This window comes from Stenella coeruleoalba (genome assembly GCF_951394435.1).
Source record: "Stenella coeruleoalba genome assembly, chromosome: 15".
Taxonomy (NCBI): Eukaryota; Metazoa; Chordata; class Mammalia; order Artiodactyla; family Delphinidae; genus Stenella; species Stenella coeruleoalba.
The window spans coordinates 49,481,097-49,495,557 of record NC_137161.1 but is presented as its reverse complement, the minus strand read 5'-3'; the positions used below and the strand labels follow the sequence as shown (position 1 = coordinate 49,495,557).

The following is a 14,461-nucleotide window of genomic DNA, read 5'->3' as shown; positions in this document are numbered from 1 at the left end:
GCTGCTGGACTGCGCTGGGGTTCAGCAGTGGCTTGGATCCCCCAGACTGGCTGGCGGTAGCTCCACTGAGACAGCTGGAAGGCACTGGGGACCCAGGAGGGCATCCCCCAGAGAAGGAGATGCTTGGGGGCCAGAGTCTCAAGGACACTTGAGTGCACCCTGGGAAGGATCCCCTCCACGTCATGATAGGATGGGGCGCCAATGAGCAGCCAGAAAGACCTGCCAGCCCACCCCACTGGGAACGGGCATGGTGGGCAGAGGCAGGGCTCTGCACCCCCTCCTAGGGTCTGGGTATAGACTGGGGTGGGGGGCAGGACGGGGGTTCTGGATAGGCCTGGGGGGCCGGTGCGCACCAGGTTAACCGTGCCATCACAACAGGTCAGCAGGGGGTTCCCGAGGCAAATGTGCTGGTGCTGGAGCGTGGGCCACTGGCCTGGCTGGCCGTTCCCGCATCCTCCTGCTCACTACTCCCACGACCTCAGAGACAGGAGGAGATGTGGCAGGCAGGGCCCCGGCAGGGCCTGCAGAGGCCCCAGGCAACCAGGGGCAGGAAGGCAAAGAGCAGGACCATGTGCTACCCTGACACCCTGGCAGGAGGTGGTGCTGGGCCGGCTGGTGGCCAGGGCCCCTCAGTCCTGCTTGTTCCCTCTCTGCCTCCAGGGGTAGATGAGCTCCCCGAAGAACAGCTTGCGGCACAGGGAACCCCAGGAGTGCTTGGGGTGGCAACCACAGGTGGGGAGGCGGTAGGTGTGCACCACGCGACTGTAGGGCAGGGGGTTTATCTGGAAGCACAAGGGCAGCGGTCAGCGGGACACAGCCCCCAACTCCCTGGGAGTCCAGCTCTCTAGGACCGGCAGGCCTGCGTGGGGGGTCCCTGGGCTGGACAACCATGGGGCAGGGCCAGCTCTGTGCCAGATGCGCTCTCACCTGGGGCACACGGGGGTCAGGGTGAGCGGCTTGGGAGGCAGGCTTGGGCCACGGTCAGGCGGGCTCCGCTCTGGCCCGGCTGCGGGGCACCGACCCCTCCATTCCAAGACTCACTCAGCTCCCTGGAGCCTCCTCAAGTGGGACTCAGGACACTCCCGAGAAAACCACACAGGGCCCAGCTGCCTCAGCATCTGACTTCTCCCCTCAGGCCAACCGGACACCTGCATTCAGCAACACCGGCACCTGGCCTGCTCCCTCCCGCTAGACAGGCCCCAGACTGCTTAAGATAAAGGAGCTCAACAGAGTAGGCCTCAGGCGTGTCCTGAGGCCTTTGCCAAGTCTCTGCTATTCTGCCTGGAAGGAGAGCCCGGGGGCCCAGGGCAGGAGACAGGGATGCAGGCCCAGCAGGCAGGTGCCCTGGGTGGCTGAGGGTGTCTGGCACAGCATACGGGACCCCATATATGGGCCCTGCTGGGGGAGGTTCCAGGCACAGAGGTTCATGGTGCCCAGAGGCCGTGGGGGTGGGCGAGTCTCCCCCGGGCCCCACCCCTCAGCTTTGCTGGGCCCTCCTGCCTGCACCTCACCCAGGCCTGTGAGGCCCACACCCAGGGCGGCCACAGAACATGCCTCAGAACATGGGTGGCCTCATGGCGGGCAACAGCATGAGGGCTGTGTGGAGGCCTTACCTGCATCAGGAGGCGGAGGGGCCTGCCAGTCTCGTGCTCCAAGACTCGGAACTTCACCCCGGCTGTAAGGAGAGCAAGGTCCCCGTGAGGGAGGGTGGCCTTCCAGGGCTCCCAGGGCCCTGCAGGCCGCCCCCACCAGCGCTCCTGCTCCGAGCGGCATTCCGAGGGCTACAGGCTGCCCGGGCAGCAGCTCGCCTCTCCAGCCCGTCCTTCCCATCTGCCTCCTTGAGCTGCAGCCTGGCCCTCGTCAGGGCCTCCTGCAGAACTGCACTGAGAGACCAAAGCTGCGGGTCTAGCAGGCGGGGAAAAGCGGGCAGGTTGTGCTGCTTTCTGAGTAGGACAGGGGTTTTCCCAGAGTGGACGAGGCACTTGCTGGGTGGTGGGCACCCTGCTGGCATCTCAGTGCCTTCCAACTGCTGTGTGCACGGCTGACTCAGGGACCCACCACACTCTGGCCTGCAGTGTGGGCTCTCAAGCCTGGGGATTCCCAAGGCGGAAGGTCTTGAAAGGAGAAACAGGAGCTAATTATCAATTGATGAAGAGGCCCCAAGGCAAACTCGGTGGAGAGAAGAGGCGGCATCTGTGGCCTTTTATGTCAAGTTAAAAGGACTCTGCTCTAGCTGTGAGCTGAGGGCTGGGAGAGGAAGGTGCCGGGTCCAGGCTCTCCACCTGCCTGCTTCCAGGCGTGCTGAAGTGTGGGTGGGGGCTGGGGGACCAGGGAGCATGGGCAGCACTACACATGGGCCCCTGGCCTGGGCCACCTGGGGGTCTGTGGAGAACGTGGCTTGGAAAGAGGGTTTGAGGCCATCCAGCGGGCAGACTCAAGGCCCAAAGCCCAGGGAACATGCACATTCATGTCTTCTGACTCGGAACTGGCTGGGAGCAGCAGCCGTGAACTCTGGCGTGCGGCCGAGCTGCCATTTGCAAACTAGTCCAGGGGCTCCTGGGCATGCTGGTCAGCTCTGGGGCCGTGCCAGCAACTCCTCAAGTTTCCTGTTATGTTCAAAGCCCCTGAACCGGATGAGCCAACCCACAACTCAGTGACCAGTTGGGTCGGGCCTCCCTAGGCCTGCAGTGGGGACAGCCTCCTGTCAGGGGCATCTGGCCAACCCGTGGCTGGTGTCAGCATGCAAACAGGGGCATCACCTGCAGAGGGGATGACAGGAGCAGCTGAGCTGGTGCGTGTTGTCCCCGCAGGTGGTGGCCTGCTGGGGGCGGGGCGGGAGGCACGCCTGTCACACAGCTCTGGCCAGCCCGGCGTCCTCCACCCTGGCCGGTCCCCTCCAGGAGGAGAGGCACCAGCAGGCACACACAGCTCCACACAACCACACGAGACACGTCTTTTCTGAGCCACTTTCAGGCACCACCTACAGGACTACTGCAGACAGACCTCAGAGCAAACGTCCACACTCGTCACAGGGGAGGCTGAGGGCTGCCTATGTGGCCTCTGAACCTGAGGGCAGGGAGCCTCTCCCTCCAGCTCAGGCCCCGGGACCAGGTTCTTGTCCTCCCTGCCCGCCCCACACACGGCTGCATCCAGGGCCCGCAGGTGCGCCGCCTAGCCAGCATGCAGACCTACCTGCGAGCCTGTAGGGCCGGCAGAGCCGGAGGCCGAGTGAGTACAGTGGCAGGGAGTTGATGAGGTCCACAAGCAGATGGATCAGGCCCTGTACAGCGACCACCAGGAGCCGGAGCTGCATCACAGACAGTGCTCAGGGTCTCTGACCTGGGACTGTGGCCACAGCCACACTGCATGCCCCTGAGCAGAACAGCCTGACGGGTCCCAAGAGGAGGGCAGGGACCCCCGCCCTGAACCTGAGGCCTGAGCACAAGGAGGCAGGGAAGCCACAGGCTGGAGCGGTCTGCCCTGCTGCCAGGTCAGAGGAGGTGGTGCTCCAACCCAGGGAAACATGCCACTGGGCCCTCAGCCCAGCCACCCGGGGGCCACTCCCCTCCTGCTGTCTGTGCTCGCCTCCCCCATAACACGGGAGACCCCTGCCCTCTGTGAACCCAGATGCGTGTCCCAGAGCAGTAGTGGGTGGTGTCCCCCGCGGGTGGGACCCCTGCCTGTTCCAGGGCCAGCACACACTGCCCAGAGTCCAGAACAGCCACACCCCATGTGGCCGGCAGGGATGGACGACCTGCCCACAGCTGCTAGCAGTCACCACTCCACGCACTGTGGGCTAGGTCCACTGGCCAGGTGACACGCCCAGCACCCCCATGGTACACAGCACTTGGCTCACCAGGGTGAACACCAAGTAGTACAGGGCCGTGGTGGGCAGAAGGAAGACCAGGATGGTGAACAGCAAGGTCCCGATGAACAGCTACAGGGAGAAAGGATGCCAGCATCAGCGACAGCCCTGCCAGCACTGGGCACACCCGATACCCATCCCACTAAATCCGTCCTGTAATTGAGCAGAGATGGAACGCCTGCCAGCTTCCTGAGACCATTTGGGGAAGCCCACTCAGGACAGCTCTCTCCAGTACTGGGAGGGACACCTGCCTCCAGACCCGGTGACACATGGGGTGACAGGGGTTGGGGAGACCAGCTGACAGGGTATACAGCCCGTACACTAAAGACAGGAGGGTGGTGAAAATTAGGCAGCAAAAAACGTGCCCTGGAAGGCAGCACTCAGGGTCCCTGTGTCAGGTCTGAGCAAGCTAATGGGACTAGCCAGAGCCAAGCCCTGTGCAAGGTCACCTTAAGCACCTGCAGCCCCGCAGCCTCCTGAGAGCAGGGTCCATCCCCGCCTGGGCAAGGTTCGCCCTGTCTGAGGTCCTGCATACACCCTACCCCTTGCAGCTCCCCATACACCCCGGAGCCCTGCAAAACAGGAGTGAGGCTGCCCCTTGTGGTGCCTGAGCAGTTGCACCGGCCCATCGGAAGGGGCAGCTGGACTGGAGCTGGAGCCGGTACCTGGTCCAGGTCATAGGAGCAGGAGTCCACGCGCTGGCGCAGAACATTCCACTTCTTCCCTCGGAACAGGCGCCAGAGTGAGGACAGGCCATGGATCTTCAGGCAGTATAGCCTGCAGGACGTGGTACCATCAGAGCTGGGCTGGTGACCCCATGCCCACCCGGCCCCGGAAGCCTGTCTGTGGTGCCCAGGGCTCGGGGGGCTGCACTGGGTCAGCCCGCAGGAGTGGGGGGGTGCACACCCACCTGGCGCCATAGACATAGAAGCAGTAGATGTGGAAGGTGAGGAGGGCTATGATGTCTGAGAGGATGGACAGGGCGACCGTCAGGCCCAGGCAGGCTGAGAGGCCCACATGCCACAGGATGCGCTCAATGAAGGGGGACATGAGGTGGATGTAGCCTGGTGGGATGGGGGTCAGCCTTGAGGGGGGAGCCCAGGGAGGTCCTGGTCCCCCCCAAGCCCACCATGAGGATGGCTGCCCCAAGCTTCTGGAAACTGTGAGTGGCCAGCACAGCATAGCAAGGCTCCACACATGGGATGCTGGGTCAACAGGAAGCAGAGACCAAGGGGACAGGGCCTGGCTGGGCCCCACTGCACCCCCTCAGCCAGGGTCTATGTCCCCGGGGGCACGGGCTTCAGGAGCCAAAGTGCGGGTCAGTGGGGCTGGGTGAAACCCCGAGGCGGCCCGCCTGACCGCTGGCACTCACTGATCCACAGGTGGATGTGGTACAGGAAGAAGCGGCCCAGCACCTGGTCCAGCGCCCGGTTCATCTTGAGCCCAGCGGGTGCGCCCATCAGCCACTGTAGCAGATGCTGGAGCTCCTCGGCCACGTGCTGCGAGGACACATGAGGGCCACACCGTCCATCAACTGGCCCCACCCCAGTTACCCATCTGGGTGACCCTGAGTGAGAGTGAGGGGGTCAAGCCCATCAGGGGCCCCCGTAGAAGGCGGGCAGGGAGGAGGTGGGTGCTGGAGGGTCCCGCAGAGGGAAGAACAATGTCAAGTGAGGACCAGAGATAGCACAGGGACCCTCACAAGCAAGCAGGGAGGCCAACTACTGTCCTGGCCGCCCCAGGAGGAAAGCTGTGCCAGCCCTGGGAGGCAGGCCTGCAGGACTCCTGGCCTCATCCCCAACACTGAGGCCACAGGACCGACATCCCTGCCCCAGAGTCTGCCAACTCCCTCCCACGTACCAATGCAGGCCTTTTCCAACCCTGGGTGAAGGCCTCTGCCGTGTCAGGAGCAGTGAGAAGGGGAACAGAATGTTCTTTATAAATAGACCTTATTTAATATTTAAAGGATAAGAGCTTGGCGTCAGGAAGAGGCTTTCATTTTTAAATTAAATATTTATATTTCTGAGCAATTTTGCAAAAGGGAGGCCTAGGATGAAGCTGGCCAAAAGGCAGAGCACCCTCCTGCCTCCTGGGCCAGGCTTCCCTGAGAAGCTATGGGACTCTTGGCCTGTAGGGGCTCCTGCCTGCAGGGTCCTGGCCTGGCCACAAGCAGGCCCAGTGCACACTTGTGCCTGGACGCTGATGACAGCAGGCAGCAGCTGAGTCCACAAGGACCTCGCAGCCAGGCCGCAGCGGCTCTACCACACCCAGGGCCAGGAGCCCCACAGAGGCCTGGGCAGAGGGGGAGGGGGGGTGGGGCACTGAGGGACCAGAGGGGCTGCCCTAGGCAAGAAGACAATCTCCCAATAGAAGTGACAGGGCCTCTGAAGGAGGCAAAGAAGATGAAGGCTCAGAGCCAGCACGGACAGACAGTGGGAGGATGACTGTGGAAGGGAGAGGAGGCTGGGGCGGTGCCCAGGCCCTGGGAGCGGCGCACAGACTGTGCAGGGCAAGTTCAGGAGCACAGCCGATGAGCTGGTGCCTCTGGCTCTCAGCATGGGAGATACAGAACTGGTGCAGGCATCAGGGTGGGAGGCTGAGCTCGACCACACAGACACCGGCACGCACACAAGGTCTCTGTGATGCTGACTGTGCAGAGCGCCCAGGCCAAAAGTGAGCCACCCCGAAGAACCAGGAGAGCAGAAATGGTCATGCACGGTGGGGAGGCAATGGGGATGCCATGACACTGAGCCTGGCAGGGAGGTGGCTCCCCCTAAAAGTCTCCAACACAAGGGGGCTCCAGACAGGCCACCTGCAGGAAGAGGCCAGGAGCTGGAGGGCCCAGGTCTACACAGCCCCACCTATTCTGTAAGACACAGCAGCTCCTAGGGGACTTGTCTGGGGTCAGGGGTGAGCTGCTCTGGCTGGCTGAGGGGGCTCTGCTGCCCCCAGGAAGGGTCCTGCCCCCCAACCCTGGGAAACAGGTGTTCAAGTACACCTCAACCAACTCACGTCAGCCACAGGGATGAGGGCATCAGCCAGCTGCCCGATGAGGTCCTTCCTGTGGAGCCAGGACAGCAGCGTGAGGCCAAGGGCCACATCCAAGAGCACAGAGACAAGCATGTTGGCCTTCCTGGAAGGAGGGGTCCAACAGGAGCGAGTGGTGAGGATGGCGTGGCCAGAAAGGGTCAGCTTGGGCAGGCCTGCTGTGGGGAAGGGGCTGGGCCCGTGGCGCGTCTGGCCACTGTGGAGGAGACCAGGGCAGGACCCGCACCTCATCAGCTGGGCGGGGTTCTTAGCCTTCCGGGTGCTGAAGATGAGTGTGAGCTGCTCCAGCCGGTGCCTGAGCTGCTCGCACGTGGAGAGTTTGCTCCAGATGAAGGACAGTGGCCACAGCTTGAACACCCTGCGGAGGAGGGGAGAAGGATGGACCTCCGGGTCTCTGGGGTTCTTCTGCCCACCAGGGAGGGAGGGCCGTCTCAGCCGTGGCCAATATCCCTCAACGTGCAGAGAGGAAGGGCCCTGGTCTCCCCAAATACCAGTAGCCACACTCCTGAACTCAGCGGGGCGGGGACACGGGGGGAGGACCCAGGTGGGCAGCCCAGCGGGGGTTGCGGTCACTCACAAACATCAACTGGGAACGCAAGGTGCTGACTCCAGGCACTGAAGCTGAGTGCCTGCCGGACGCGTGTCCGTGTCAAGGGTTTCAGCTGACCTGACTGCTCAACGAGAATTATCTCTCACGCAGCAAAGAAAGAACCAGACACTTCACAGACATGAAGGCATTGAGGGGAGATGTTCTCAAGCAAAGATGGACAAAGCGTCCAATGGCAACTCAGAGCCTAGCTCCCACCCAGAGCCCCACTGCCGGCAGGAGGGACCTAAAGGGCTCGTGCAAAGTGCAGAGCTGCCAGATGATCACGCTCAGGCCCTCGGGAGGAAGGAGGTCTTGACCTTGAAGGTTTGAAGCTTCTGTCCTCAGCCAAGCCACTCTGACCCAATTCCAAGAGTGAAGTGTGGTCTGCACTGCACCCCCCATTCCAGTCCAGTGGAAGGCAGCCTCGCATGGGCTGCAGAGACCCCCATGCAGGGTCTCCCCGAGGTTCAGACCAGCCCTGGGCAGCACCTGCACCTGCCCTGGGCAGCAACAGCCATGCCCCACATGGACGTCACAGGGCTCCTGACCTCCGCCAACAGCCAGCACCTGCCTACCTAAGGGGCAGATCGGGATTCGGGGCACTCAAGCGGTTCATAACCTTTCTTGCTTTCTTTGAGAGCTGACAAAAGGAATTTCTCTTCCCAAAGTTGCACGCAGGCCCAGACACACTTTCACACGATTCATTCCAAGGGGCTGTGAAGCTCTGAAACCCACCGCTCACGACAGGATACCCAGCAGCCCCCACAGCCCAAGGTGGTGTGCACACGTAGCTGCTGGGGTCTCTCTGCAGGGACAGGCCCGAGCACTCCCAGAGCCCCTGGTGAGCCGGCGAGGCCAGTCCCCAAACCTGACAGTCGAAACCCTGGACCTCAGGATGCAGCACAGTTGTCCCATACCAGGTGGTACCACCAGGGAGGTGGCTTCTCATAGAGAGAGGGTCCTGTGGCTAACTCGCCAGAACACCCACGTGCTGCCCCAGCATCCTCAGGGCCCCCAGGGGCTTTTACAAATCCCTTGACCAGGCCCGCAGCCAGGAGTGTTCCGGTAATTCTAGAGAGCGGCCCAGGCTGGGGACCACGCCCCCAGCCCCACAGACAGCAAGTGGATGCTGTCCCACAGCCTCCCAGGGCTGCCTCTCCTGCGAGGTCGGGGCCAGGGAAGCAGGTGGGCCTGTGGGTCTGCAGGACAAGCAACTTGCCAGCAAGGCAAACAGTGGCCGCTGCGCGGCAACAACCCGGTCTGTTCATCATCTAATTCTCCTTTCAGGGACCTGAGCTGTCTGAGGGTCACCATGTATCCCTACTCAGTGTGTCCCACGCAACCACAGGGGCTTCCAGGAAGCCTAGCTTTGCCACAGGAGCGAGGGACACCAGAACAGAAACCACCACTAGGGTATCCTCTGAGCTACAGTGCGGAGGGAGCGTGGGATGAGAGCAGGGGTGCAGGGGGCAGCGGTAAGCTTCAGACGGGCCATCTGGGCCTCCATGATCCCTGCACACCAAGGGGTGGGCCTAGGCCTCAGGGGCCCAACTCTCCCTTGCCTGGCCAAGGGGCACCTACCGACAGGAGCTGGCAGCTGAGATGAGAGACAGCAGGCAGGCCAGAAACAGGCAGACAGGCCCTGCTGCCCACTTGGCCAGCTCCACGAGGATGCTAGCCTCCATGCCCTCCGACTGCCAGTGGCTCAGCCGCACGGGGCCCTCATCGAACCGGTCACTTTGGAAGAGTGCCTCGCTACGCGCCACTGTGTCAAAGACAGCAGCCAGGCCCCCCGCGCTGGCTGTGGTGTCCCCAGCCTGGCGGTCGGGCAGGGCCATGGGCGGGTGCAGTTGGGACAGCAGCACCTTGCGCTGGTCGTAGAAAATAAGCATGACCTGGTCCTCGCCGGAGGCGGCAGGGGAGGCGGGCCCCCGCCAGTGGGTGGCCTTGCAGCTCCAGGACTTGCTGCCTCTCTCCCGGCATAGCTGGAACCAGGGCTTGTGGGAGAAGATGGCGCCCAGGCCCTCCAGGAAGTGGCCCAGGCTCTCCTCCAGCTCTTGCCGGCGGTGGCACCAGGTGCCCAGCACAGTCACGCCCACCTGACTGGCCTGCTGCACCTGGGCCAGGAGCTCCTTGACCTGGACGGGGATGAAGGGGAAGTGCACCACAGCCAGGACCACGGCACTGCTCTGCTCCGGGACCCACCGTCCAACCAGGAGGCCGCTGTCCGCCGAGGCACAGCACGTGGGGAAGAAGGCCTTGAGCACCATGCCGGGGCCTCTGGAAGAGAGGAGGGGCTCAGCTCAGAGCTGCTGCCGGTGCCACTGTGCCCCGAGGACCCGGGGTGGCTGGCAGTGCCAGGGCTGCAGGTCCTGGCCAACAGGTGGCCCTGACAGACACATCCACGTGGCCACTGGGCCCATAGGTGGGGGCAACCAGCTTTGGGTCTGGTCACGAGGCTGGCAGGGGGGCCCAGCTGTCCATCTCTGCCCCTGGCTGCTGTGAGTACAGGCCCAGGCCACTCCCATTCCTACCCTGAGGCAGGGCAACGCTTCCCCACTCCAGACACAGGCAGGCTGATACAGGTGAGGTCACGTGACCTGCTCAGCACCACTCACAGGCTGTGCCGGGGTGAGCACAAGGGTTTAATTTTTGTTTTTAGGGAACTGATTAGTTTCTGATGTGTAGCACATGGAAAAATCTACAATCTCATTAACAATTAAAGTAATTTAAATATCTAACAAACCGTGATTTACTTACTAAGCTAGCAAGAATAAAGATGAACATTTAAACAAATTGCCGCTGAGCTGAGGGAAATCAGATGCGTCCACACCGCTGGCAGCTGTGGGCATTGGTACAGGTGCGCCAGAAGATGCCTGGGGACATGCCTGGTGCCAAAGCCCACCTCCCTTCCCAGTGAGCCCCCTGGGGGAGCCTTGGTGCTCAGGGAACAGGTTCAGCTCCATGGGGCTTCTGCTTCTATCCCAACCCTCCAGCCTGCGGCTGTGCCCATCCTTCCCTGGGAGCCCCATCCTCTTGTCACAGCTGAGCACCTCCTTCAGGACTACCTATTCCCGCAACCAGGCAGTGTTCTAGAAATGGGGGTGGGAGAAGTTCTCCAGCCCTGGAGAATGGCTGAGGGGACACCAGCCTTCCCAGGACCTCTGAGCAGCAATAACATCCCCAAGCAGCTGCAATTCCTGAATCCTGTGGGACTGTGAGCCCTGCCTTGCACAGGAGTCAGCTCACTGCGGATGTGGATTCTCAGCAAGCAACTCATTTCCCACCTGAGCCCTCCTAGACAGGGCCTGACGGGCAGGAGGTTCACCTTGGTGAGGGTTCACCTTGGAGCTCGCCCTTTCCTAGACACTAACGACCCCACTGTGTCAGCACAAAGGGCAGAGAAGCTGCCCTGAGCTAAGACCCCCAAGTTGGAGATACACCTGAGGGAGGGACACAGGCCTCAGACTGAGCCTGGTCCTCCAGGCCCCAGTGCTCAACAGGCCCTTGGAGAGAGGGGGAGAGAGAGGGACACACATGTTGGGGAGGTGCGACATTGAGGGAGCCCTTTCCTGAGGATCAGGGGGGCTGTGGGAGGAGCCTCAAATGCCCAGGGCTTAAGAGGCAACTGGTAGGACTTCCATGGTGGCACAGTGGTTAAGAATCCGTCTGCCAATGCAGGGGACACGGGTTCGAGCCCTGGTCTGGGAAGATCCCACATGCCGCGGAGCAACTAGGCCCGTGTGTCACAACTACTGAAGCCTGCGCGCCTAGAGCCCACGCTCTGCAACAAGAGACGCCACCGCAGTGAGAAGCCCACACACCACAATGAAGAGTAGCCCCCACTCGCTGCAACTAGAGAAAGTCCACCCACAGCAACGAAGACCCAACGTAGCCAAAAAATAAATAAATTAAAAAAAAAAAAAGGCAACTTGGTGAAGCCGCTTTCCTCCCCTGCAGTCCAGAGTGGGGCTGGAGGGGCGAGGCTTCTCCCACCTGTGGGTTTTGACTGAAAAGCATCCCTCTGAGTCCAGCAGCAGCTGGACTCCCAAATACCCCTCCCCCCCAGAGACCAGAGAGGGCAGGCAACATGGGTGTCAGCAGGGGAAAGCCTGGAGCCCAAAGGCAGCCCCGGGGCTAAGTTCCTGTGGCCATCAGCAAGGGCATCAAGGACCACCTTGTCTTCCTGACACTTCTGCACGGGCATCGTGAGAGACACAGAGCAATTCTGCCTGTGAGGATCCCAGTACATCTCGCTTGGTGACCACCATAGGGGACCAGCCATCATGGTCCAAGCCTCTCAGCACCACCCTGTCGGGACCCACCAGCTCAGCCAAATGGCACAATCACACCCTGCTCAGGGACTTCTTTCACAGGAGCTAAGGAAAACTGCCCAGAGCTACTGTCAGAAAATAAACACAACTGGCCTAACACTGAGCAGATGCTCTGGGCGAAGCTGGTTACACGGTGGGTTCACTTTCAGAAAATTCACTGAGCTGTACACATACGATCTGTGCACTTTCTTTGTGTGTTTTATGCTTCATCTACAAAGTTTACCTTGAAAAAAAAAAGCTCCTCATGTCTGGGGAAGAGCGGAGGGCAGAGGTTGGTGTTCCCATCTATGGGGTAGTGAGAGAGAACTCTTAAATCACGGGGTAAGTTCCCATCCCCACCACTACCTCAGCCTCTGGGAGTGACCAACACAAAGAAGTCTGCTCAGATCAGACAGCCAGGAAAAGATGAAAGAGGAGGCAATCGATAGCAGAGGTGCAGATGGGAGAAAGCGGGGCAGTAACACGCAGCCGTGTGCATCTTTAAAGACTGTGATAAAAACAAGGGCACAGGCCTGGGAAAGCTGCCTCTGTTATGAATGACACCTGGTTCCCTGTGACCCAGCCCATTCCAGATCAGTCAGGGCATGCAGTCACTAGAACGACCCTCCCCACATAACCTGAACTCAACCATCTACCTTGTGAAGTGGACATCCTGTCATCCTCCACAAGACCTGATTCAGAGCAAAAGCCCAGTTATGACTGGCCAGGGACATCTAAATGGCTAAAACCATCCTCTGCGGAGCCTCCTGGTCACTGCTCCTCAGTAGCTCACAAGAATTCATTGTTACTCCATGTGTTTGTGTTTAAAAAACAACAGGCATTCAGTAAAGAATGCTCTTCCCCACAGGCTCTGGTTTTTGCCCTGTACTGCAGTCAGGAACAACTGTAAAGCTCTGACAGCCAGTTCCATTGACCATGAATGCCCTTCCAAAGGGTCCACAGAGGGACCCGGGTTGGGGTGGGCCAGAGGGAACCGGCCGGCCGCCCTTCACCCCACAGGGCGGGGGTCCAGACTCCCCGCCAGGGCATCCACGCGGCCCGTGGGGCTGGGAGGGCGGGCTCCTGCAGGGGCTGGTGGGTCCTCACTGCCCTCCCAAGTCTCAGGCCCACCCTGGCCGGCGGCCGGCGGCGTCCCCATTTTACAGATGAGGAAATAGAGGCTCCGAGAGGCAAAAGGCCTGCGCCGCCTCCGGGAGGAGGCTCCGGAGACCCTCGGGCTCCCGGCCCTGCTTCCGCGGCCGCCGCGGCAAGAGTCGGGGCCCACAGCCCGGCGGGGTCGGCTCCCCAAGGTCGCGCCGCAAGGACGCCGGCCCGCCCCCCGATTGCTCACCGGCTGCTCCCCGGGTCCGCGCCCTCAGCTGGCGGGGTCGGGGTGGGGTTGGGGACCGCGTCAGGCGGGCCCGGGCGGTCAACAGCACTCGCCGCCCCCAGCCCCGCCTCGGCGGCGCCGCGGGACACGAGCCCCATTTCCGTCCGCTCCCGGCGTTGCCGCGCGACGGTCCGGCCCCAAAGGCACCCGGGCTGCCCTCCGGCCCTCGCCCGAGCGTTCCGTGCACGCAACGTTCCGGTCGCCAGAGCCGGTGGCCCGTGCGCGCAGCGCCCTTGTCTCTACTGCGTCCTTGTCCTCCCCATGCCCTGTGCACAACGTCCTTGTCCCCCATGTCCTTGTCCCCCTCGCAGCATCTTTGTTCCCCCTCCAGTCTACCCACAGTGTCCCCAACACCCCTGCCTTCCAGTTCCCCACCTTCCCACAGCCACCAAACCTCCCCCATGCCTGGTTTCTTCATCTGAGGGATCCAGTAGACCTGACATTTGAGGGTCCCAGACTTCATCTTGTCTCCACCATCCCAGGGTGAAAGGATCCCCAGGCCCTGGGTAGGGTCCCAGAAAAAGCTGCCACCCCAGCCCCAGACTGGCCCCTTTGCACCCTAGTCCCTGTAGAGGCCAAGTGAGCTACGAAGGTTGGAGGGCCAGACCAGGGTCTGAAGCCATCTGATCTGATGGTCAGGAGGCGTCCCTGGCCCCTCCTGTTCCAGGGGACAATACCCCTAGCACCAGCAGCAACTACTAAAGTTTACAGAGCACCTGCCCCACACACTTCCTTACACTGACCCACTTAATACTGCCCCACCTTTGCAGGGGCTGGGACATATGGAGGGGACCTTGTCAGGCAATGGCCTAAACCACAGACCCCTGAGACCATCCCCTCACCAGCCCCCAGGGGCAGGACTAGGCACTGGCCCTTTCCCCTGAAGACCACCCACTGGAACTAGGAGCCTGGCTGGGCTCCTGACTCAGAGTAATCCCACACACCCCCTACCCCTTCCGGCCTCATTTTCCTGCTATTTTTAAGCAGCAGGAGTCTGTCCTCACAGGAAGGCTCTTCTGCACTTGACCACTGCCCGGAACTCTCCCAGCAACCCCACCCATGAGCTTGGAGCTGTTTGATCCTCATTTGCAGTGGAGAAAATGAAGGCTCAGACAGTGTCACATGGGAGAAGTGGACCAGGAGCATGGAGGCTTCCAACCCAGCCATGTGTCACCCCAGGGCACCTCTGGGGGGGGCCCCTCCTCTGCTCCCCCCTTACCTCAGCTGGGCCCAGAGAAGCTTCAGGAGGCTTGGCA

General features: G+C 61.7%; 1 protein-coding gene across 2 annotated transcripts; it reads right to left on the bottom strand.

The window, feature by feature from the left end:
* Nucleotides 1–504: 504 nt before the first annotated feature.
* Nucleotides 505–13,303, bottom strand: PIGQ (phosphatidylinositol glycan anchor biosynthesis class Q; the record flags this gene model as incomplete). 2 transcript variants are annotated; one of them, XM_079945596.1, is made up of 11 exons in its annotated part: nucleotides 505–782; nucleotides 1,614–1,675; nucleotides 3,193–3,307; nucleotides 3,857–3,937; nucleotides 4,531–4,642; nucleotides 4,776–4,929; nucleotides 5,238–5,364; nucleotides 6,878–6,998; nucleotides 7,140–7,271; nucleotides 9,084–9,782; nucleotides 13,167–13,303. In XM_079945596.1, the coding sequence occupies 11 exons, from the start codon at nucleotides 13,301–13,303 to the stop codon at nucleotides 630–632; spliced, it is 1,893 nt and encodes a 630-aa protein (XP_079801722.1). In that variant the 3' UTR covers nucleotides 505–629. The 2 variants fall into 2 exon arrangements, with proteins under 2 accessions (XP_079801722.1, XP_079801723.1); XM_079945597.1 differs by having other exon boundaries at nucleotides 6,878–6,926; nucleotides 13,167–13,296.
* Between the last annotated feature and the right edge of the window lie 1,158 nt (nucleotides 13,304–14,461).